The sequence below is a fragment of the Sminthopsis crassicaudata genome, chromosome 1 (assembly GCF_048593235.1).
Source record: "Sminthopsis crassicaudata isolate SCR6 chromosome 1, ASM4859323v1, whole genome shotgun sequence".
NCBI lineage: Eukaryota > Metazoa > Chordata > Mammalia > Dasyuromorphia > Dasyuridae > Sminthopsis > Sminthopsis crassicaudata.
In genome coordinates this window covers 234,970,909-234,997,539 of record NC_133617.1, presented here as the reverse complement: position 1 = coordinate 234,997,539, position 26,631 = coordinate 234,970,909, and the positions used below count along the sequence as shown (strand labels likewise).

Genomic DNA, 26,631 nt, shown 5'->3' with positions numbered 1-26,631 from the left:
TACAGACCCAGTAATGGCACTGTTGGATCAAAGAGTATGCACAGTTCTGTAGCCCTTTGGGCATAATTCCAAATTGCTCTCCAGAGTTTATTAGCCAGGATTATTCTATAACTCCACCAACAATGTATCCACGTCCCAATTTTCCCAAGTCCTCTCCAGCATTTATTATCTTTTCCTGTTATCTTAGCCAATCTGAGAGGTGTGAGGTGGTTCAAGTGGTCAAAGTTCTATAAGTGAAAAAGTGCTAAGAAGGTGATGAGAATGGGTTGATGACCAAAATAAGCAATTTGCTACAGTATTTCTCCAGGGAAGCTTTTAGGAAGAATAACAAAGGATTGAGAATCTCCTTTCTAATATGGAAAGCAAGAGGAATTTTGTAGTGAATTTAAGTGTTCTCTCCAAAGCTACCAATGCACTTTTAATGGACAAATTTAGTGGCTTATTCTTGGTCCTTATCCTTGACCCCCCTGCAACATTTGGCATTATTGGTTATGCTACTACACTCCTGGCTATTCATGACTCTTCTGGGTTTTTTGGTGATACTTGTCTCCTCTCATCCATCTGACAAGATCCTTTTCAGTATTCTTTGCTAGATCCTCATCCATATTATGCTATAAACTACAGATTTATCCAAAGCTTCTCTCTTGGATCCGATCATTTCTTTTCTCTATATTCTTTTCATTGGTGACATCTTTAGTTTTCATGAGCTCAGTTATCATATAAGTGGTTCTTAGATCCATCCATTCATCCATCTTTCTATATCCCAGATATATTCATGCCCAGTATTTTTCCTGAGCTTTAGTTGCATATTCCCCACTGTATGAGTGTGATCCAGTGAAGGAGCAGTCAGATGATTTAATAGGAGAACCAGGAGAGTACAAGATCAGATGCCATTTTGTAAAGGTTTGGATAATCAGTCACTCCTTTCAAGAGACTACTACAGCCCTTACTGCGCACATAATTACTTGATCCACTTCCTTGCTCTTTACCTTGTATTGTCTCATTAAACACTTTTAATCTTGCTTTGGGGTTTGCTGGATTAATTTAGTAGAGTCCTTGGAAGGGAAGGCACAGAATTGTGAATCTGAATGGATGAGGGATCAGAAAACATCTATTATTCAGGAGATGGCCAAAAAGAAATCGTGAACTTGATAGAAGTTTTATGCATAGATGCAGCAAAATGCTTTTATTTTGCCATATATTTATATCCAATAGTGGTTACATCAAAAGCTTATTTTCCCAGTGAATTTTAATTACCTGGGCAAAATGTTACCACTTTTTCTGTCTTTACCATTGCTCCAAATCTTATTAGTCCTATAGTTCTGAGATTCTCCAAAGTAGCTCTCTCCTGACCTCTGGTGGTATGATTTAAGTCTTTCAGAAAAGTCAGGTCATTAATTTGATAGAAATGGATGAACTCAGCAGAGAAGTGTCAATCATAAATTGCAGCATGAGAGCATTTTTTGCATTTTGGAGACATCAGCCTAGATGAGGCAGGACGAATTTAAGAAATAATCTCAAAGCTTGAATTTATTGTGCTGGTGACAACTATATAATAAAATATTAATTAAGTACAAATACTATATGAAATTTTAGCATTGTCCATAACTGCACTGGCATTTTCTTTGAGCTATTATATTTGGGAAAGAAGGAAGCATGGAATAAGGTTCAATGCCAATCCTGGGCTTTTGGTCTCTACAGAACTTTGTTTCTGAGACAATGATTGTCATTTTTTTCAAATCAGAAGTGGTTCTATTTGCTGCATTATTTAAATTTAATTATTCATTATTTGTTGTTTTTCCTCCACGGTTTTATTTGCAACTTATGATTATTTAGATGTAACTCTGGGTTTCTGAAGACTCCATCAGAGTCTGTGACATTAGGAGGATGCTCCTTTTCTCCTCCCAAGGAGAAGTTCATTACCCATAGGATAGTTGATTGGCTATGAATTCTTCAGTTATAGCAACTTATGAAACAAAGGAAAATATGGAATAGTTCTCAGTCATTTGTTGCCCTCTTCTGCTTCTGGGATAATAGAGATAGTAGGGTAGAAAAAGGGGAAGGTGGTGACAAAAATCAGCTTTTAAAATCATCTATACACATTAACTTGTTTGCACTTTAGGTAACAGGTACCCTCTACAAATACAATAGGGCTAGGCCAGGGAGGTTCAGATCCTGTTATTCCCATGCTCTATTTTCATTGGCTCATGTTGTAATGGGTCAGAAGTCTGGAGAAATGTACTTGAAACAAGGATTCTTACAAGGTGTTAACTCAATGGAATTGATGAGACAATGGTTATCTAGTTTAGCATGGTGATTAATAGTTCTCTAGTTCAGTATCATTGATTTAATCTTACAACAAATAATGGTTCTCCAGTGCTATAATGATTGGCTTATACTCAGTATGATGAATGGATTTAATTGTAATAGAGTATTTAAGAGGTCAGAGTCAGACCTAGAGGAGGATTGGAACAGACTTGGAGAAGACAGAGGACTGGATGCTGGAGCACAAGCTCTCGGACTGAGACAAACTTCAAGACAGAGACTGTGGTAGTGGTGGTGGTCCTCCTGTTTCCTCCACAGAAACCAAGACCCATTCCAAAGGACCTCCAGAAAGCTAGCAGAGCCCTAGGCAAGGAGAGAGACTGTGAAGGAGACAATAAAGACTTTTGGGCTTTATTCCTGATTATTCTCATGGTGATTACTCAACTGAAATGAAGGCTGGTCCAAAGACCTCCAGAAAGCTAACCAGAATACTACATTTTAACCAGAACATTACATGATGTGGTCCATCTCACTGAAAAATCCCTACTTTTGTTAGAGCCTTCAGGTTGTTTATAAGTCACTTCAGCTTCAAACTCAGTTAATTAGATTTGATAAAAGCATGGTAAAATCAAGAAGTGTCAGATACATCATAGTAATCAAAAATCAAATCATCTTCAAGTTCCCTTTAAGTTGAAAGAAAATTCCAAAATTTAATATCCTATAATAGATTTCAATCTTCTCACTAAAATAGAAGTAGAACATGGGCAACTAACTCACAATGAATTTTCTATATCAGATTCGAGAAGCATTGAAGAAGCTTGCACTGATTTTCTTGATCCCAGGTGAATGAATGAACATTTATTTATTAAATACCTACTATGTGCCAGGTAGTGAACTGGGCAAGTAACTTAAACATCTCTGGGTTTCAGTCAATCAAGTCAACAAACATTTATTGTCTATGTGCTAGATACTGGGTTCAGCTTTAATTTCCTCCTCTGTAAAATGATTTGGTTGACCTTGATGGCTTCTAAGGTTCCTTTCAGCTCTTAAGCCTACAATCCTACAAATTATGCATCTCTTTCTACATCCCCAACATTGCCAAATGCCTCCAAATCTAATTGCTACAAGGTATCACCTGACTATCATGAATCTTATGAGACAAAATTAGCTTGAGGGAAGAGGGGTAATTGAATTGTGTGGCCCAACTTCCATTTCTTTCTGCATTGTTTCTCCTTTAAGTCCTATGATGCTTCTATAATTTTCACTGAACTTGTAAGTACCCCCCCCTCAGTATAGTTAATGGTAGTGTTGAAGCCAACAGATAAGTGGCCAGTTTACTGATAGTCCCTATGGAAACAGTGTATCCTAACAGAACACTCCCTGTATCTAAATTGAAACTAGTAATTGCCAATGAATGGATATGCAACTGGAAGAATTGAAGCTTACCTATTACTATTGCTATTACTTATAGTAATTTTAGAAATATTCTTTATAAACTAGATGACCAAGGAGGTTGCAGCTAATTAGATTAGCTTATGGGTTCTCCTTGAAGGAGCAAATAAAGGTATTAGAGAGAGAGTTGGGTTTTGGATTGTTTTTTTTTTTTTTGTTTGTTTGTTTTGTATATTCAGGGCAATAAGAAATATTTATGGGATATCTGGCTATCTGTTGTTACAGAATTCAAAAAACATTTGCAAAAATATCACCATGAAAATGATGGCAGCATACAATCGTATGCCAACAACATCTGTTGTATATAAGGATATAGAGAAATTCAAAGTACCCAAATTTTCAAACTAAATATACGTATATATGTATATTTAATACTTAGTAATTTTGGGACAAAGATGGGTATAGGGAGAATGTGGAAAACACACTATTTAGCCAGAGGCTAAAAGTTGTAGACTGTACAGAGGTTTCATATGTATTTATCATAAATAGTATATATGAGAAAAGAATTAAGAGGCACTGGGCAAAGAGCACTAAATGAAATTGATTTTATTTTTTTAAAAAAAAGACAGAACTGGCTAGTTATTGATGTGACTGTCACTTTCAATGTCATCATTCAGTTCAGAGGAGTGGAGTAAACAGAACCAGAACAACTTCTACATAGGCAACAACATTGTAAAAGAAAATAATTTTGAAAGATGTTATTGAAATGAATGATCAACTGTATTTCCAGAAGATCCATGATGAAGCACATTATCTATCTCCCTATAGAAAGGTGAGAGATTCACACTATAGAAAGGACTATGCGTTTTTGGAATGTGAACTTTGTGGATTTGTTTTATCTAATTGTTTATTATGAATACTCTTCTCACTTTCCTTTCTTTAATTTGGGGAGGGGTTTGGGAAAGGAAGGGTTATCAATAATAGCAAATAGAGATGCCAAAAAAAGAGAACATCATCAAAACCTTTTTCAAAAGGTAGTAAAGTCTAGGAAGTTGAGGGAAAAAAAGCATATATAAATTGGACAATTTTTTAAATAACACATAGAATTTATTATATACTTTAAAAGATTAAATAGAGATTCATGGTTTTAAAATTCTTTCTTTTTTTATATCCCAGCCTTGGATCATTCCTGCCAACGGGAGCCTTCTCAAATACTGCTGAATGAAGCTGGAGAAAATCACAAAACCATGCTAACAGAATCCACTACAGGTTTGTTACACAATGTCAAGTAGGTCCTTGTTGTGGTGAGGCAATCCTTTTTTTTTGTATCTCTCTAATTTACTGTTCTACTCTCCACAAGAAGCTTTTCTCAGTCCTTAGTTTAGTGCCTCCTCCTGAGATGACCCTCAATTTATCCTGTATATATCTTGTTTGCACAATTATTTGCATGTTGTCACCCTCATTTTACTGTGAGCTCTTAGAGAGTGAGGACTTCTTCTTTTTTTTTTTTTTTTTTTTTTGCCTTTCTTTGCATCCTCAATGCTTTGCATACACCTGGCAAAAGTGGACATTTAATGAGCGTTCTTTTGTGTTCTGCTGTGTGTATGCATGTGTGTATAAAAGTTCAGAATGCAGTATTTATTTGTAAAACGCCTAAACTCTTTTACTAGATCTGTAGTCCATCTTGTTTTCTGATGACAATGTTCTTCTTTGTTCATTTATCAGCTTTTCTTTGAAGTCTGAGTTCCTTTAGATGTTAGATCTCAAAATGTTTCTTCCCAAACTGAACAATTTGTGGTTTACCTTCCTAAATCTCTTCCCCAAGTGACTCTAGAGGAACAGAACTGATCCCAGTAGTATGATAGGCTTTTTTTTCTCAGGTTTAGATGTGTCACACATCTCTTTCTATTTGAGAAATTGGGTTAAAGGAGAATTTAGGGTTGAATAACAGTGCTTCCATGGTTTTTAAAAATTTGCTCTATTCTTTAGTTCTAAAAAAGCAAGCTAATAGCTTGTGTTATTGTGTTTCTGAATATATAGTTAGTTTCATTAATCACTAGTAATACAGATATTCTCTGCCCCCACCCCCATCTGTCTCATATGCTTTTACATTTTTCTTGTAAACTTGACCTGAGATTACCTACTTCTCCTTTGGCCCAATCAAGTTGAAAGTCCAAATCTGTTCCCTTTTACATCTGATAGGAGATGGTGAGAAGAGCTCTCTGTACTCTCTTGCCTCATCCAGACATTAACAAGAATACATTTATTTTACTGAGATACTGTGACTTAGGTTTATGTAGAAGATGACAGTACAGCAAAAATCATCTTACACTTTGGGGGGGAGGGGGTGTTGGTAAATCTTTAAAAAAAATAATCTTTCCAGGTTTGGCAGTTCACTGGTGACAATACAAATTTCAATTAAATTTGTTGGAATTTCAGAGTTGATTTTTTTTCTCTTGGCCATACTGATATATATTTTTTGGAAAAAAAAATTATTTGCCAGTTGCCTTTCTTCCTCAGTTCTCTGGCCTAGTGGTACAGAGCACTGATATGCTTGAGCAGATTTCTGCAGTGGGGAATGAGGAACTCTTTGGCACTAGGAGAAGGTAGGGTGAATGTTAGGGCATGGAGCTGACATCTTGATTTGCTTCCAGAGTATGGCGGGTGGAGAAGGGGATGCTGAGTGAGTGTTGGTTAGGGATTAGAGAATGCTGATCTATTCTTCTGGTTAGTTCATTGAGTTTTTATCTTATTTGATATCCCAGACCATGGAGACAGCTTTAATTTTGACACAATTTCTATTTTGGAGAGGTTGTGAGGATCTGAGAAAATGTCTTCCAGATCTTGTTGGTCACATGACCCAGAAGGCCCATGGTGATAACACATGAAAAGAAGTTTAAAAAGGGTGGGGAAGAAAGTAACCCATACAGAGGCATGACAGAGAAGTCCAGAGGGATATAGCCAGCTAGGAAATTTTTAATCTGTACCCCTAAATCTATTTGTCCTGTGACTTCCATTCTCTGTCACTCAGTATTTTTTATGCCCATATCCCTGTTCTGACTATATTCTTTGCTCTTCCCAATCTTAACCTTTTAGTTAACCAGTTCAATGCTAGGCAACATAGTGAGGACAGTGCTAGGTCTGGAGTTAGGAAGGTGTTCTGACTTCAAATCTGTCCTTATATACTTACCAGCTCTATAACCCTGGCCAAGTCACTTTATCCTATTTGCCTCAGATTCCTCATCTATAATATGAACTGGAAAGGAAATAGCAAAATTACTCTAGTATCTTTGCCAAGAAAACACCAAATGGGGTCACAAAGAGTTGAATGGTCTCTCCTAGTTCCTCATTGCAGAGCTGAATAACTTTGGAGAAGTTATCTCCTCTCAAAGTTAACCTCTTTTTTTCAGAGGGAGGTGGGGGCGCTAGAGAAGCATCCATCCATTTCACAAAGGATTTTACCTGTCAATGATCAGGGGGACTGGCCAGAGCCCAACAATGGCATAAGAATGTCACAGACACTGGTACCTTAAAAGTCTGCTCCTCTTGTAAGTTTTTTTTGTTTTGTTTTGATTTGTTTTAATCATTATCTAAAATTTTCATTGGGCAGCTAGCTGGTGCAATGGATAAAGTTCCAGGCCTGTAATTAGGAAGACCTGAGTTCAAATTTGTCCTTAGACACTAGCTCTAAGGGCCCTGATCAACTTACTTAATGCTGTTGTTTTCCTCAGTTGTAAAATGAGGTAGAAAAGGAAATGGCAAGCAAACCACTTCAGTATTTCTAAGAAAACAGCAAATGGGGTCACAAAGAGTTGAACATAACTAAAAAAAAGTTTTCTTCATATTTTAACTGTTTCCTTTTTTCCAATTTACAGCTTAATAGCTGTGTGAAAGCCACTTTAATTTTGGTGCTGGTATTTAATATGTAAAGAAATTTGATTGAAGGATTTTTAGTTCCTAATTGCTTCTTCTTTTAACAAAATTTTGTGATATTTTTCAATAATGTAGGCTATTAAATTATTATATGTGACCAAGTCAAAGAGGACTTAATTTTCTAATGATTTTAAGTTAACAGGAATCTTTAACAAACTAATTTAATTTTGGGATTTCACAATCCAAAAATCACTGGAAAATCACTAATATTAAAATTTTAAAACCTCAATTTTCACAAGGACCATTTGCTATCAGGATCTCAAATTTCAAGGCCTACGGTTATCAATTAATTTGTTTGAATTATAAAAAAAATCAATTCAGATTGTAAAATGATGGTATTATATAAGATATAAAATTATAACTGTAATCTAAATTAAATAGCATCTCTTAACAGTAACTTATATAAACCCTTTGACATTTAAAGAAGCTGATAGTCATGACAGTTTTCCCTAATGACTTTATACCAATTTCACTAACTCTGATAGTAAAGCAAATTATTATTCTATATAAAATTTTGCTCACTATCAAATGGTTAGCAATGGTTTGGATTTGCATGTCTCTAGAGTTGTAGCATAATGCATCTGCTTTTATTATAACATAATTTTGACTTCATACATTAGTTAACAGATTTTGTACTTTGAAAAAAAAAGTGAGACTAATTTTCTGAAGGGCTTAAGGTATAGCTTTTTTTACTATTTCCTTTCAAATCACTCAAAGACTAAGTCCATTTCTTCTATTTTCTTACTCTAAATTGTTTTATGTTATTGTTAAATTCTTCCCTCAGTATGTCTTACCCCAAACTTATCACAGAAAAAGATTACATTTTATTTATTTACTTTGCTTTTCAATTGCTTCCCAATTTTAAAATAAGCTTTTTTTCTCTCTGGAAGTACTTTAGGATTTACTTTTAATCTGCTAGTTTCAATGTAGGGGCTGATAACAGGACTTGCTTGATGTCTTCAAGTTGGTTGTTTGAAAGCAGGAAGCAATAGAAGAGTAAATAAATTCCAATTTTACTTATTTTTATCTTTTTTGGAGAGAGAAAACTAAAGATGGTCCAAACTTTCCTATTCAACCTTTTAATTACATTTCCATCCTACAATAAATTTGTCATTCTCTTTTAAGTATAGTTTTTAGAGTACATCTTTTCCTCAGAATAGTACCCACAAGCTTTAAAATCAAGAGATCGACAAATTGAAAATGCTTGGGAAAATGGACATAAGCAACTAGAGTAGTGAACTCAATCTAATTCATATTACCTTAATATTAAATAACAAATGTATTTCATTTTAAGTTTTAAGTTGGGAAGTTACTTAAACTCACAGGACTTGTAATTTATCCTGTGCTATTTTCCTTGAGTTTTTACTTCTCTAAATTTTTCTGAATCTCTACTGAATAAATTTCAAAGTTAATAAAACAGTTCTTCACACTGTAATTTTAAAAGCAATCTCATCATCCTAAAGTTCCACCTTTTTTGTGAAGTAACCTAATAGATTTTCTAATTTTTATTTTCATCAACTTTTATTCCTACTTAAACAACTCTACATACTAGTATCCCAAAGATTCATCAAAATATTAAAATCATAATATAAAATTTTCAGTAGAGAAAAAAATTTAAATCACAAATTTAGTCTCTAGTTATTTTTTTAAAATTTGTCTTTCATTTCTGCAATTTCTAATTTGGCCAGTGTTGGAAATTTAGAAAGAAAAGAGACTTGTTTTATCTATTAAAGTTTCACTTTTTACAATCTTTTTTCCTTAGTTGATCAGACCAAAGGAAAAGGCTAGATTGGGTTATTAGAACTTGGAAACATGTTGGCATAGATAAGCAAAAGCACACATAAGACAGATAATTCTCAGACTTTCATGCTGGAAATTTCTTTTTAGATTCTCCCAGAATATGCCATTTTTATTCTTCCTCTTTATTTCTTCCTCTTATTTACCCCTTCCAGGATGAGAAAGATTTGAGTCTGGGCTGTCATCCAAAGAAATAGCAGTTATACTTTTACAAGCTCTATTACTAAGGTCTACACAATCAAATTTAAATTTGATCCATAAGTATTGATTCCAGTGTTAGATATAATCCTCAATATTAAAAAATAAAATGGATTATCAATTTCCAATCTCACATTAAAATAGAATTCTTTTCCCTTATTGTCTTCATTATTTCACTTTCCTTTGTCTATCTTATACTTTTATTCTTTGAATCGAAGTCCTTATGTTTCTTTCTTTCTCTAATCTCTGTATTTCACATGGAATTAAAGTTTTTAAGATATCTATTCTAAGTTTCCACTTCTAAATAATTGGCACCTTATTGTTTTGTAGCTCTTGAGTTGGGGATAAGCCTTCAATACTCATTTATCAGGTTCTTACCACATTAGTGTGCTTGGTATCTTTTATTTTTATTTTCTGGAGACAATATCTGGAATCTCTTGGTGTCATATCCCCTGCCTCACGTTACTATCCAGTTAAATTCTGGCTATTTTTCTTGTGTTTCCCACATTATGATACTCATGATTTTTGGTTTGTCATTTTAAGGAACCTATGGTTCTTAAATTAGTTCTGTTCATCCTATCTTCAAATTAATTACTTCAGCTTTTATAGAATCCATTTTTTTTTAATACATTGTTGGCTTTAACATCTTTTGTCAGAATTCACTTCACCTTAGTTGAATGTGTATTTTTGTGTTCTGAATCTATAAATCTCTCAAAACCTCTTCAGAAACTTTCTCTTGTAGACTGTTTTCTCATTAGTTAATTAAGCTTTAAAATTCTGGATTGAGAACTATGTTCAATTCTGCCCTCTATTAATTTCTAATTCTTTCTTTTATGGTTTTCATCTCTTTTGAAGCACTGTGGAATTTTTTGTCATAATTATAAGCTTTCTTGGAAGTCCACAGAATTCTACATTTTACAATGCAATGTTTTTCACTTTCTTTTTCAATAATCTCTGTATGTATTCTGAGGATTTAAAATTCATCTTTCTGTTAATTAATTTGCTTTGGTAGTAAGCTTTTGTTGATTTTTTTCTCTTGAATTCTTTTTTAAAAAATTCCCTATCACTTAATTTCTGACTTCCCCCCACCTTTTAATGAAAACACATTGGTCTGCAAAGCTTATGTGAGCCAACATTGAAATATATCAAGTACATTAACCTGGATCTCTACCTTGAGAACACTCTAAGCAAGCAATGCTGGCTCCAGCTAGATTTTAGATCCACTTCCTTTGAGTCTAACACAATAATGCATGCTGGCCCATCTCCCAATTCCTTTCTTGGTTAACTTTTCTCATGGTTGGATAAAATTAGTGGGCAAAATTTTGTGGGCTAAGGAGGACTGGATGTTCCCTTCTGCAGCAGAGGGGAAGAGTAGCTTGATAATTAGAAGTCAGCCTATATCCTAGGAAAGACAATGGAAGCCAAATGGAAAAGAGGTGATGAGTGTGTACTTTTAAGGATTAGCATTTCAGTGTTAATAGTGTTAATTTTTGAAAAATTTACCTTGTTTCTACTTTCTTTGTTCTGTGGTTCTAGCTATAACTAACTGCTCAATATCTAGTAGTTAATTCATACTATGAAAAAATAATTATTGGGAGCAGAAAAAAAATGACTAATCCATCATCTTGCTGATTGTGTGACTTGAAACTCTGTTCTGATTATTTCACTATGCATCTATTGAATAACCTTCCCATGTTTCTCTGAATTCTTAATATTCTTACTGTACGAGTTTTCTATTACATTCATACAGATATACAAACATACATAATTCTTAGGTAACCACTTTGTTCAAGTTCTCTATTACCAAAACAGTACTATGGATATTTTGGCATATATTATATGTTTCTTTCTATCTTTACTTAGGAATATATGTCCAATGTTTGGGATTATTGAGTTAAATGATATGATATGATCTTTTTTATATAATTCCAAATTGAAATGGAAACAGTTGGATTTTGCAGCTCTATCAACTTTTTTTTTTTTTTAAATTAAGGCCTACCTTCTCATAGGCCCTTCAATACTTAGTGTCTCCATATTTTCACCATCTGATAATTTGTAGAGCATGAGATGAAACTTGTTATTTTGTTGGTAACAAACTCCCTGGTAAAACTTGGATTAGATTTTATTAGGGAAGGGAAGCGAAGTTGCTAAAGCCCTGAGAATTTCATTTCTTTCTAGGGTAAGAAAAGATATAATGGGATGGGAACTGGAGAGCAATTTTGCTGCTAGAGTGAATTGAATATTTCTCAAGGTTGAGTTGGAGACTTCTTGGAGACATTCTAAGAGAAAGCTACTTATCTTACTTATCTCTCGTCTTTTTCTACACCCTTGCTCAATCATATGGCTCAGAGACATGCTAAGATAGACCAATTTTATAACAATACCTTAAACCTCAAACCTATGCTTTCAAGGAACTTGGAGTCGTGAGAGGTGAAAGCTAAAGGGCAAATAGCTAGGTGACTTTTTAAAATTTGTCTGTACACTTAGATGAAGGGTGAATTGAAGAGGAAAAAAAAACTACATTGTGGGAATATGGAGACCTGACATGTCATATCCCTTCCCCTGCCTTACTTCAGCTGAGTGGGATTGATACCTATTATTTTATCTTCTCAATTAACAAGCATTTAGTTTTTCTCACCTTGATACCTTCTCCTGCTATTTGAACAAAAACGTTTTTTAAAAAAGGGAAATTCTCATACTACACCAAGTTAATTCCTTCACTGGCTATGTCTAAAATGTATGTTTCATTCCACAATGAGTCCATCACTTCTGTGTCATGTTTCATTTTTTTTTTTTGTCCTCTGGAAGTGGGGTTGGTCAGCACATTGATAAGAATGTTCAAGTCTTCCAAAGTTGTTTTTCTTTTTAATGCTGCTATTATTGAGAAAATATTCTCTTGGTCCACCCACTTTGCTCTGCTTCAGTTCATTCAAATCTTCCCAGATTTTCCTGAAATTGTACATTTCCTCATTTCTTATGATAACAGTGATATTTTTTTTAAATGTAATTCTACCCTTTCAATTAAAAAATCTATTTTCTTTCCTTCCCCTGTGGAAGTAGAGGGTGAGAACCAAAACCCTTGTAACAAATAAGCCCAATCAAGCATAATTTATTTTTCACCATATCCAAAAGATATTTGACTCAATCTTTATTCAAGTCCAGAAGGTAAGGAGCATGTGTTCCTCCAGAGTAATGGTTGATTATTGTATCAATCATTTTTTAAACTCTTTGAAGTCATTTGTTTCTATGTTATTGTACAAATTGGTCTGGTTTTTTAACTTTTTTCTATATCAGTTCATACAAATCAGTTTTCCCAATTCTTCCTGGAAATATCTATTTGTTTTTTATGATGCAACATTCCATCATATTTATATTATGCAATTCACTTAGCCATTTTTCAAATGATTGGTACCTCCTTGATATTTCCAGTTTTTGTTACCACAAAAAGAGCTGCTATTTTGTTTGTTTGTTTTGTTTTGTTACATGAGTCTTTTCCATCACACTTTGATTTCTTTATAGAACTAATATAAGTATTATTAGGTCAAAGGGTATATATATATGTAGTCCACTGTCCTTTGGGTCATAGTTCCAAATCTAGGACTTATTTCTAAGCATGTTCTTTTATTCTATTAAAGACTTCCTCTGAGAGATCTAAATGTATTACTCATAATTAGCTGTAGTTATTGCTCTCAACTTGACCATCTCGAAATTTTAAAAAGAATCTATATGCCAGTTATATGAGTTTAGGTGTTGCCTATTCAGTTCTTACTTTGGCTTGTGCGTAACTCTGATAGGAAGGAAGAAAACAAGCATTTATTAAGCACTTACTTTGTGCCAGATGCTGTGAGTAATTCCAAATTGAAATTGAAAATAGAGATGCATACAGAAAACCTTTAAATAGACTATTTTGGAAAGCAACAAATTGATAATGAAATCTATCACAATTTTTTTTATTATATTTAGATATTATAAAAAAAACAAAGGATAAAATTCATCCCTTTAAATTACACAGTGCAAAATAGAAGCACCTCATTGTTTCAAAGGTGCAAAAATCAAGAAAAATGTAAAAGCACAATAAATGTACTAAAAATTATTTTAAATAATAATTCCTGATATATTGTATCTAGATGATATATGAATCAAGTTATAGAAGAAAGAGGGGAAGAAATCAGTTTTTTATTTCAACTTCAACTATAAATAAATGAGGAATTTTGTTCTGGCACCTTTTGCAAATTCCTCAACATTTATGTCTTCTGTTCTTTGCCTTTTGGAGAAAACATAGCATTGTAAGGCTGCCGCCTTTTGGGTCGTGGACAAGGATCAAGATCTTCCTTAATGTACCCTTAGAAAAAATAGAAGAGGAAAAAAAAATCAGGACTTTAAAAAAAATAATTCGTTGTCAAGAAAGGTACATGCTACTAGATAATGTTGCACTATTTACATTTTGTCAACTAAATTGCTAAAGCAAATAAACATTTAACACCGACATTCTGAAATTTGTTTTATTATGCTTAATTTCAATGTAGAAGAGAAGTTCTTGGTTTCCTGAGGCTCTACCTATACAACAAAAATTCGGGTAGATCTTGAATTAAGCTTGAAAAGCTTAGAGAATGGGTGTGGTAACAATGTATATCTGGATCAGCTTAAATTCAGAGAAGCAAATCACCAGATAGATTGAGTTATGCATTTTTTTCAGCCATAGAAACTCTTGAACCAAGAATTCAAGTCTGCACCAAATCTGTTATATGAAGTCTAAGATGTCTGAAGTATTTTGAAACACAAAATACTTTCCACTTATTAAAGCTATTTAAATTTCCCTATGACAAGGAAGAGTAATAAAACAGCAATAACAATGAAATGCGTAGTTCAGGGGTGGGGAACTTCTGGTTCATGTTCCAGACCAGGTGCTTGGCCTAACTTTATTATCATAGAGTCAAAGAATTTCAGAATTTGAAGTGACTTGAGAGGTAATCTAGTAGCAACAAAACTAATCTAATAAAATCTAATCTGAACAGGAATCCCCTCTATATAAAAATCTACTAAGCTTCAGCTGAAAACCTCCAATGATGGAAATCACAACACTTTCCTCTGAGAATGCTCATTTTAATTGATAAATAATTTTTCATTTTAATTGCCTCTTTACAATAATCATTTGCTGGTTCTAGCTTATTTATTCAGGAAACAAAATAAATTTAATTCTTTTTCCACATGTAAACTCCTTGAGAATAGATAATTATTTCATTCTTTGTTCTTGTATTCCCAGTATCTTTGTGTGTAGCAAACACTTACTGATTAATTACAGTTCTTAAAACATATGGAAACTACTTCCTTATCTTTTTGAAGTTTTTTCTTCAGAATAAGCAAAACTGGTTTTTCTAACTTATTTTTATTCTTCTTATGACTTGGTTTCACATCCTCTCAATCAACATTCTGGTCACCTCTTACCAGATGTTGATATATTTTCTAAAATGTGATACCCAGAATGGAACTCAGGATTTCTGATTATCCTGTGATAAGTACTACATAATACTATTCTGATTTTGATGCTCAGAAAATGATTTCCTCCTTTGGAGAATGCTATATGGAATTGTAAACAGCAGCTTATTATTGAAAAGTTAACTAGAATTTACAAAGGGTATGTGATTAAAAGGGTAGGTAATAACTACTATATCCATAGCCACAGAAAAGAGTTATGTCTGACAAAAATAAGTACACTTAGAACTTACTCAGACTACTTTTGTTTCCTTGTCAATACTTGGTTTTCTTAAGGCTTCTCTTCTTTAACTTTTTCTGTTTTTCTTTCCACTGCCTAGCTTTCAACACAGATCCATTTTAATTTTTCTAGTTGGCTCTTAGTTCTTTGCATATTCTTCCCTACCTAAGCTCTAACTTAGTTTGCCTTTTACTTCCTCTGACATTATAGGAATATCTGAATAATTATTTATCAAATAAATTTCATAATGTGAGTATGGTTACATTCTGTCTTGGTTAAGAAGATAGTCTAGATCTCACTTTACAAACTCAACCTATGTTGAGTTTTGATGATGGGATTGAGAAGACTTTCAAGAGCTTAAGTTGTTGTGTTTTTAATAATAGCTTTTTATTTTTCAAAGTACATGCAAAGATAGTTTTCAACATTTATCTTGGTAAAACCTTGTGTTCCAAATTTTTCTCTCTACCTTTTCCCCTTCTTCCCCTAGACAGCAAGCAATAAGTTAAACATGTGCAATTCTTCTAAACATATTTCCACATTTATCATTTCATTTTATACACTTAAAAAATTGATTCCAATTTTGGATTTTGGAAAATCAATATCTTAAGTTTGTTAACCAGGATATTCAGCCAAGTTGACAGTAAAAATTAGCTTTGTGCAGTTTTATTTTACTGCTTTGTAAACAATGCTCTTATAGGTTTTCCATAGATAGAATTGTAAGAGTTAAAATTTGTCTAGTCTTATCCCCTTATTTTACAGATAAAAAAAATCCTTAAGGCCACAGCAGTTTAAGTGATCTATCAGAGGACAAATGAGTACCAAGTGGTAGGACTAAGGTAGTGCAAACCCTACACTCAATTGTTGTGCATAAAATCTTAAAAATATTTCCCTAAAAATGTGATTAAAGACTAGGATATATATTAATTAAATTTATCTAAAACATTTATGCTGCTTTCCATAATGAAATTACATTAAAGTTTACAGAATACTACTGCAGAAGACTTTTTATTTCAGCAATTTGGGACAATCCCTGTTAGGTTTCAAAATCATTGTATTTATGCTGGAAAAGTTGCACTTGATTTGAATTTGAACTAAAGATATAAAACTACATTAATTCCAAGATATTCTCTTCTTCCATTAGCATCTTATTTCAAGGCAGGAGAGGACTTCCTTTTGCAAAGGCTATTAGTAGGCAAAAAGCTGACAATCATGGCCAAGCTGGAAAAGCTTCCAGAATGGGCAAAAAGATAACCATATTTAGGAGTACAATCTGAGTTGAGAGATGTATTTCTTAAGGGATGGGCACCAGATATTTTTGCTTTTTGGGGGGGCTATAGAAGCATTTGAAACTAACAATGTATAGAAGGGATGTATTTGAACTTTAATGGAAGACATCAAGTGACACAATGGATCGAGTGCCGAGCCTAGAGTCTGGAAGATTCTCATCTTCCTGAGTTTAAATCTAGCCTCAGACACTATGGGACCCTGGGAAAGTCACTTAACCCTATTTGTCTCAGTTTTCTCATCTGTAAAATGTACTGGAGAAGAGAATGGCAAATTGCTCTAGTGTCTTTGCCAAGAAAACAGCAAATAGGGTCATATACAAATGAGTTTTAGAAATAGAAAGAAAGACATATTTACATTGGTGAAATCAGATTTTTGAAGCATGGAAGTGTTCTTACCTCTGTCCACACAAGTTTGAGTTGAAGGAAACCCAACTTCCCAGAAATTTTCAGGTGTGTTAGGAGGAATATAGCGGAAACGATGCCTTGAACAGGAGGCTAGTTTCTTTTCTCTTTCTTCTTCTGGAATATCTGCATAATACTAATAATAAAGATTAGTAAGTTTTTTTCCACATACATACTATATGTACCTGTTAGGTATGTAAACAAAATGCTCAAAGGGTGAACGGTTCATTGGTATAGGACAAAGCTTCTTAAACTATGTATAATGATCCCAATGTAGGATTGTGTAACTGAATGTTAATGAAATTATGATTTTATTATCAGTAAATGTCTGATTTGTAAACCTAGTTTATATACCAAAATATCCAGGGTTGCATAAAAATTTCTTAGATGAAACAAGATCACAGGAAAAGAATACTGTTACAGGAATCAATATTAGGACAATACTCTCAATGTTTTGTGTTGTTCAATGTTATTTTTAAAACTGTTCAGTTTGAGGGCTGAGTTACAATGCTTTTTCCCAAAAGTTATATAGCTTTCAATGACAAATGAACTCTATTTTTGACAAACTGCAGTGACAACAAACTTCACCTATGTATGTATATGAAAACCATGTGGAAAATATTCAAAATTCACATCTAAAAATCTTAACCATTTCTGTAGTTTGAAGAAAACTAAAGACCAAAAATATTTTATAGTGGAAAAGGACCTCGAAAATCAGTTTCAGCTTCTCGTTTTACAAATGTGAAAATCAGAGATAGGACTAGACAACAAGACTGATGCCCTCTTTACATAAGATTTTATGGCATGTATATATATATTTTTCAATTTGCTTAGATGAGATTTTAATACATAACTTCACTCAATGTATAGAAGAGAAAAAAGAAATACAGGTCAAACAGCAACTATAGTGACATAAAAGAAAAAATTAAATGGAATGAAAGAAAAACAATACCATTGTAGACAAAGTGTAATACTTAAGTTTGAGAGAAGCTCACCTAGACAGTTCTACAAATTTTAAATACTTAAGAAGGTAAGAAAGAGATTAAGATAAAATGCTGACAATCTTAACAAAAAGACTTAAAAGATCAAATCTCTTTTAACTGGAAGGAGCTTAATCTGTTTATATTACTATTTATCCTATATCCTATCCTTTGTATATTGTTTGTATGCATGTTGTCTTCCCCACTGCAGGCCCAGCACTCAATCCACTTCAGTATCTCTAAGAAAACCCCAAATGAGGTCATGCAGAGTTGGACAAGACAGAACAAATTATATTATCTGCTTTTTAAGACTAGGATTCTTTGTCTTCCTTTGTATAAGTACACAGTATGCTTTAAAATGTTTTATTGCCAGTGTTCCTTTTCTGGATCTAGCTGATTCTGTCCATCATTGATCAATTGGAATTGGATTAGCTCTTCTCTATGTTGAAGATATCCACTTCCATCAGAATACATCCTCGTACAGTATCATTGTTGAAGTGTATAATGATCTCCTAGTTATGCTCGTTTCACTCAGCATCAGTTGATGTAAGTCTCTCCAAGCCTCTCTGTATTCCTCCTGTTGGTCATTTCTTACAGAACAATAATATTCCATAACATTCATATACCATAATTTACCCAACCATTCTCCAATTGATGGACATCCATTCATCTTCCAATTTCTAGCCACTATGAAAAGGGCTGCCACAAACATTTTGGCACATACAGGTCCCTTTCCCTTCTTTAATATTTCCTTGGGATATAAGCCCAGGAGTAGCACTGCTGGATCAAAGGGTATGCACATTTTGATAATTTTTTGGGCATAATTCCAGATTGCTCTCCAGAATGGTTGGATTCTTTCACAACTCCACCAACAATGTATTAGTGTCCCAGTTTTCCCACATCCCCTCCAACATTCATCATTGTTTGTTCCTGTCATCTTAGCCAATCTGACAGGTGTGTAATGATATCTCAGAGTTGTCTTAATTTGCATTTCTCTGATCAATAGTGATATGAGTGGAAATAGTTTCAATTTCATCATCTGAAAATTGTCCATATCCTTTGACCATTTATCAATTGGAGAATGGCTTGGTTTCTTAAAAATTAAAGTCAATTCTCTGTATATTTTGGAGATGAGGCCTTTATCAGAACCTTTAACTGTAAAAGTGTTTTCCCAGTTTGTTACTTCCCTTCTAATCTTGTTTGCATTAGTTTTGTTTGTGCAGAAACTTTTTAATTTGGTATAATCAAAATGAGTATAAACTGTGAGTAGTGTTTTGTTTTGTTTTTCTTCCCAGATTATTTTTAGCTTCCAAATACAATTCTTCCTTTGCAACAACAACAAAATTCGGTTCTGCACATATATATTGTACCTAGGATATACTATAAAATATTTAATATGTATGGGAATGCCTGCTATCTAGGGGAGGAGGTGGAGGGGAGGGGGTGGAGGGGAGGCGGTGGAGGGAAGGAGGGGAAAAATTTGGAACAGAAGGGAGTACAACAGATAATGTTGTAAAAAAAAAAAAAATTACCTATGAATACGTACTGTCAAAGAAAAAATGTTATAATTATAAAAATTAATAAAAAAAAATTTTTTAAATGTTTTATTGCCTGCTTATACCTTAGCTGTTATAAAGCTGTAGAATTTTAAAGAGCTTTCTGATACATATCCAAATGCTCTACTGATGAGAGATTATAGAGAGGGAAAGAAATTTAATACTGATTTCCACATAATCCAATCATGTATAATTTGTCTATAGGAATAGCCAGCTGTACTGGATGCTATTGAGACCCCCCCATAGAGTATAATGAATATACTTCAAAACAAATAAATCTTTGTTCTATCATACCATAAAAAAATAAGGAATTAAACACAAGATCTTATTTATATGGACTACTTAATATTATATAGAACAGGCTGTGAGGGAAAAAAATGTCAGGATAATGAAGATGAATATCCTTTGATAATGATATTTTCTAAGCAAGCCAAGTTAACAAAAACAAATGGGATGCAAAATGGACTTTCAGTGTAAGTGCTGAACTATATTCCAAACTAAATTGGTACTAGACAATTTAATCTTAAAAGACAGCAACTTAAAAGACAACTTCTTACTGATAAAAATTTAAAAAGAAAACCCAAATCAAGCCCAAATCAGCTGATATGGTGTTCAAAAAGGGAATACACTTTTACAAATCATTATTTCTCTTCATTGTCACTTTTGCTCCTAATAATGCCTTTAAAAAAAAAAAAAAAAAAAACAACACTTTATTGGAGCAGCTAGTTGGTGTAATGGATAGAGCACCAGTCCTGAAGTCAGGAAGACTTGAGTTCAAATCCAGTTCAAATCCAGCCTCAGACATTTATTTCCTAGCTATACGACCCTAGGCAAGTTAGTTATTTGAAGTAAAAACAAGTATGCATTTCTTATTTCTAATAACAAGAAATAAAGTTTTAGTTTCCAGATTCATTGTAGCTGAGGCTTAAAAGATTGTATTTCCATACATGTCACTCCAGCACACTATCTCAAGTACTTTAATTTTCCTTTTTTTCAGTATTTAGTTACTTCTACAATTCTTAAACCAAGTTAGAACTTTTTCTGACACAAATGTTTGTGTGTGACAAACTGGAGATAATAAAGGTATTTTTTAGAAAAACAGAAAAACAGAAATAGTTTTTGTTTTTAGAAAAACAAAAACCAGAACTATTAAAGGATTACTTACAATTTCACATTCTTTACATGTATGTCCAAGTAATTTTCTCCTCTCTTCCTTTTTTCGTACCACCTCAATGTGAGGGAAATTTTGTAATGTGGTCTTTCTAAAAGAAAAAAAAAAAAAATCTGACATTCATAATACTCATTACACACATTACAAATGTTAGTTTGTGGTGAATGACACCACAAAGGCCTTAGTTTGGGGATGCATCAAAATAAATAATAATTACCATTTTTAGAACACTTTATGATTTGCAAAATGTTTTACATATATTATCTGATAATAAGAATAATAAAATAAAACAATCCTAGGAAAATCCTGGCACTCTTTTTATTTGATCATTTTGCTTGAAAGAATTCATTTATCCTTCTAGGTATTATAGTATTGTAATAGAAAAATAATACTAATAATGCTGTCCTCTCCTATTTATCCCTTTGATAGGGATAGAAGGCAAGAATTGAAATGTAAAAAAATAATCATTTACCATCAAAAAAAAGAATAAGACCTAGATTTGGTGTTTTCTATTACAGCCAAATAAGAGAATGCTGTTTCCAAAGAATGTATCCATACAAACTATACAAATTTAAGGCTAAACTCTATGCCTTTTTTGCTGAAGGAAACACTACCTTCTTCAAAATTCTTTAAATAATAATACAAATATCAAAAGATATATCCTTTTCAGCAAAAAGGTGTTACAATTTGGGAAATACTATGAAAGGATAAAAGCAGTATATGAAACTTGGAAGTAATGGAATACTACAAAAAAAAAAAAAAAAAAAAAAAAATCCATAAACACAAAAGTATGTGTAACTGGAACTATATCCTCCCTAAAGAAACCAATATATGAAAATCTAAAGATGAATGACAAAATGGCTTCACATTACAAAAGAGTTAATTGCTTTAAGAAGTGGATTCTCAACAGTATTAAAAAATTTGTTTGACATAGCCAATTTTCATATAATTCAAACATGTTCTCTATATCATAAAAATAAAGTACTAATATCTAATTCCACACATGGGCCAATACACATATATCAAGCAAGAACTTTACTCTCAAAATTATTTCCTAATTGGTTTTTAACTTTCATTATAGGATCTTTCCAGATCCCTGAGGCTAAGCCGAGGTGGATAGCCAAAAGAGGTAAGGATTTTGGTAGTGAACACATGGATCTTCTGAGCAGGTGTTCACTAGGGAACCAATAAGTCAGAGCATTATGTGAGTGGGTATAATAAAGGCTTTTAAGATTACACGAGTGCGCTACCGGTTATTAAACTATAGATTCAAGAGATCGTGACCAGAGACCTTTGAAGGCCTCAGAGGAGGCAAGCCGGGTAGAGTTCACACTGCAAAGGTCAGTGGTCAAAGGTACTCTGTTGGGCCTAGGACAGACTAGTAATTGTAACTGCCAGGTGGGCATGCTACACTGATCCTTGGAACAAAGAATGAGAAATGGTCAAGGAATATAGCTATCACACAAGTTGTTGAAATCAGGAAAATCTGTATTCAAATCCTATTTTTACTCTCTTATGACCACAGGCAAATTCCCTCACCTCTAAGTCTTAGTTCATTTATATATAAAATAAAGATAATAATTGTTGTATCTGCTTCCCAGGATTATTGTGCAGTCCAAAAGTATGTAAAACTCTTGGCAAACTCTAAGAACTACACTGTCAGTTATTCTTAAGTATACACAATGATGCTTTACAGAAAAAAAATTCTGGACTTCCCTGGATGATTATTTGAAAGATATCCTTAATTGAAGGGGCAAAAACTTTAACCTTAATAGGTTTTCAAGTCAGTGGCTGCTGTCTTCCTCCTGCTTTTTCATCTCATTCTACTTCCAAGTGGTATTTGCTGGCATATCTAGGAACAGAACTTCAACAACACTCTCAGCCCCACCTCCAGCATCTGTACTCTATAGTTGCCACACCCTCTTTAAATTCCTGAAACAGTTGACTGAAATTCTTTGTTTACTGGACAATTTGCCAATAATATAAATGCTAAAATTGTTTTTAGTAGCATAATTCACTTTATGTTTTAAAGCTTCTTTCTTTTTAACAATGTGTATCGGATTTTTTTTTCTCTGAAAATAGTGTACAAACTGAATGACAGAAAATATGATTATCTATTTATATATGCAGCATGTATGTATGTTAAAAGAACTCTGCAAACTAAGGATTACTAGAATTTAAATTTTTACCAAAAGGTAGAATAGAGATATCAGAGCACACAATATGGTTACTAAAGGTTAAAAAGCAAAATTTTAATCCAAAAAGAATACATTACTAGAGGGAAAAAAAAAAAAAAAAATCAGGCAAATTTTCATATATTTTGATAATCTTACAAATAACAATTTCAATTTTGAAAATCAATCAAATAAAAGATGCCTGGGTACCATAATGAAATGGAACACTATGGCCAATTCCAAAAGTAACAAACCTTTTTTCCTAAAAAGTTGTTTCCTTTTCTCTGCTTGACCTTCCTTCTTCATAAAGCTTCCATGAATTGACCTGGATATTTTCCAATGACATTCTTTTTTCTTTGTTTATAAATAATGACTTTTAGTAGTTCAAGACAACCTTCTTCCTTATAGTGATAGTCTTACAATTCTTACAATTATCCTCTAATATAACCTATATCCATCAAGATGAATTACCTTTCATCATCTTTAAAATAAGGCTCCACAAACGCTTTTTGTTTGACTTTATCAGGTATATCTTCATGACCTGCAAAAAAAATCCCAATGCTTATGTGATAAACTGATTGTAGAAATTGGAAGAATTCAATAGGATTCATAGCAGCAGAGCTGGAAAAAACTGATGATACTACTGAGTTCAATCTCTTCATTTTACTGAAGAGGTCTAGACATACTAAGTGAAATTCCTTAGTTCATGAATGTACTTAAATGGCTGAGACAGGATTTGAACCCAGGCTTTTTCCTTCCATTTGGTTACTTGATTAGGTAGCATAGACAAACAAAATACAACTCAATTCAAATTCTTTGGCTTGGTTCCTTTTTCATCTGCAAAATAGTACTATTACTATATGTGCCTATCAGTACTCTCTTATGAAGTAAAAAAATCAAAAAATGTATGTGAAAGGTTTAAAACTTTAATAAGAACTCTAAATTTAAGGTATTTAAGGTATATTTATAATATTTTATATAGAGATATCTAATAGAAATATTTCTAGGAGAAAAAAACTAATACTGTCATCAGGTACACATGAAAAAGTGCTTAAAAGAATAAATATCAAAGCTCATGGACCCTGACTAGAAAGCTTACTATTAAAGTCATATTCCCTCCTTAAAAACTCTTCTCTCTTCATTATCATCACTAGAAGTCATATCAACATCTTTAATATTCAAGGAATTACATTAGGCATGGGAAATAGAAGTCTAAGCATGGCCTTTATCCTCAGAGATTACAATCTAATTAGGTAGGAAATAAATATAAATTTTAAAAATATATAATGAGGTCCTTTGCATTAAATTATTTTGAGGGTCCTTTCCAATGGCAAAATTCCATTATTCTAAGTAAAGAATATAGCTGCAAATTAAATGAAAAATCAGAAGAGATATTATGGATTGGGGAAGCTAAGGAAGATTTCAAAAAGGGTAGTAATTAATTCTGACTTGTGAAAGAAACTTTTCTTTAAAAAAAAAAAAAAAAAAAGATGATCCTAGTAGTATCCACATTACTTTCTTTTCTTTTTTTTATAGTTTTTATTTACCAGATATATGCATGGGTAATTTTACAGCATTGACAATTGCCAAATCTTTTGTTCTCATTTTTCCCCTCCTTCCCCCCCCTCCAAGATGGCAGGTTGACCAATACATTACATTACTATCTGACTATTTTTGGCAGAAAAGCTTAACAAAAGTCTTGTTTGAAAAGCTGTAAATGATTTAGCTTGATCTGATACCATATATTAGATTGTAACTTTACTGCCTTAGAAAATTCCAATATAGACTAGTTACTTAAAATTTCATGTAAATATAAAATTCTCCCTTTAATATCTACTTCACCTATGTGATTGTCCCCTGAAAAAAATGCCATACATCTTTGTGACCTTTATTACTTTAAGAGTATCTGAAATGGGAGAAGACAGGTCTAAATTATTTAGCTTTTTTCTCAATCTCTACCCATTCCTTTTCCTACTCTATAACTATTTTAGTTTTCACATGAAATTTTAAATAATTTATTTTAAAATCAATTCAAATGAGAAAAGTGAACTCAACAGCTAATGAACCACTGTATATGCCTTTTAAAATTAGAATGATCATTTAATTAGTATATTAGATTCCAACAGGCCTAGTCCTGATTCAGAAGGTTCCACTACAATTTTCATGACAGTTGATTAAAAGACAAGTTATACTTTAATAAAGACCAATACACTTACTATTTAGTTTCTTTGCAGCAACTGATAATTCTTCATATTCTACTTGGAGATTTTCTTCTGGTTCACACAGTGAACTATCTGTCAAATAGGATTCATATTCTTCACGTGTTGTCTGATCAAACAATTCTGATAAGCTATCATTCACTTTTCTTTCTCTCTCTATGAAAAAGATAAGTTGTTTTTAGGCAATGAACAATTCATACATATATAAGGAGCCAAGGAACACAAACTCTGAATATTGTGGAATTACATATTTATGAAAGAACCTAAAGTTTTACCATGTGTCTATAAGAGGTCTCATAGTCATGATAAAATTATCTTCATTTTAAAAATAGGGATAATTTTTTGATATTTTAACTTTTTTTGTCTTTAAATTACTAGACATGTGGTTGATTGGTGTGGGCTATAGCTCATAAGCAATGAAGAAACAAAGAACAGAAATAAAAGGAGTAATTTAAGAATTATCTAAAAGTTTGCTTGTGTTTCTAGGGCAAGAAATGACAGGAGGAGTGCCTAAGTATTACATTGGTATTCTTGTGATGTCACATGAAAGAAAGAACTCCAACCTGTTAGGTGGACCGTTTATGACAAACTTAAAGGAGGTTATGCTCAAGAGTCATATAGGGTGGGCATCTCTAAATTTGTAACATTCTGCATTACTGCAGAGAGCTTCCAAATGAAAAAGAACAAAGACCCCTTAAAGTTTTTTTTTAATGTAAAAAAATGCCATATTAGTTATTTTGTACAAGACTTGAATAAAAGGGGGGAAAAAAAGAAAGATATTGGTATCTATATTGATGAAGATCGGTAGATATTCATCCATTTCATTTAGACTATAAGATTTATTGGCATGTAATTGGGCAAAAAATCTCCTAACACTTGTCTTATTTTCTTCTTCAATGGTGATGAATTCAGTACTTTTTATTTGATTTTTTTTAACCTTCTTTCCTTTTTAAAACAACATTAACCAAAGGCTTATCTATTTTGTTTTTATTTCATAAAACTAGTTTCTAGTTTTATTAGTTCAATAGTTTTCTTATTTTCAATTTTATCAATCACTTTTGATTTTCAATTATATTTAACCAAGTATTTTTTATTTCTTTTTCTTTTTAAACTTGTATGATTAATTCATTGATCTGCCTTTTCTCTATTTTATTGATATAAACAATTAGAGATATAGATTTCTCCCTAAGAATTGCTTTTGCTGAATCCCCCTAAGTTTTGAGATGTTGTCTCATTTTCATTTTCTTTAATAAAATTATCAATTGTTTCTATGATTTGTTCTTTGATTCACTTATTTTTAAAGATTATTTAATTTCAATTAATTTTTAACCTTTCTTTGAATTGTCCATTATTGAATGTAATTTTCTTTGCATTAATAGCTAAAAGGGATATATTTATTGTTTTTACTTTTTTTTGCATTTGGTTGTAAAGTTTTTATGTACTAATACTTGGTCAATTTTTGTGTAAGTGCCAAATACTAATGAGAAAAAAAGATATATTCTTTTCTATTCCCATTCAATTTTCTCCCCAAATCTTCCATATCTA

General features: G+C 32.6%; 1 protein-coding gene and 1 long non-coding RNA gene across 4 annotated transcripts in view; one reads left to right on the top strand and one right to left on the bottom strand.

The window, feature by feature from the left end:
• The window catches only part of LOC141547900 (uncharacterized), a 139,326-nt gene that overhangs the window by 66,513 nt on the left and 46,182 nt on the right, over positions 1-26,631 (top strand). The window contains exons 2-4 of one of the 2 annotated variants that reach the window (XR_012483663.1): positions 4,335-4,489; positions 4,834-4,926; positions 21,775-21,822. This is a non-coding gene — a long non-coding RNA (uncharacterized LOC141547900). The remainder of the gene's footprint in view (positions 1-4,334; positions 4,490-4,833; positions 4,927-21,774; positions 21,823-26,631) is intronic. The other variant, XR_012483664.1, reaches the window with a different exon arrangement.
• RBBP8 (RB binding protein 8, endonuclease) overlaps positions 13,515-26,631 on the bottom strand; it is a 109,717-nt gene continuing 96,600 nt past the window's right edge. For both annotated transcript variants that reach the window (XM_074276522.1, XM_074276531.1), the window contains 5 exons: positions 25,084-25,242; positions 23,339-23,408; positions 20,688-20,784; positions 16,981-17,122; positions 13,515-13,927 (listed from right to left, as the gene is read on the bottom strand). In XM_074276522.1, coding sequence (XP_074132623.1) covers positions 13,830-13,927; positions 16,981-17,122; positions 20,688-20,784; positions 23,339-23,408; positions 25,084-25,242 — 566 coding nt within the window. In that variant the 3' untranslated portion in view covers positions 13,515-13,829. The remainder of the gene's footprint in view (positions 13,928-16,980; positions 17,123-20,687; positions 20,785-23,338; positions 23,409-25,083; positions 25,243-26,631) is intronic.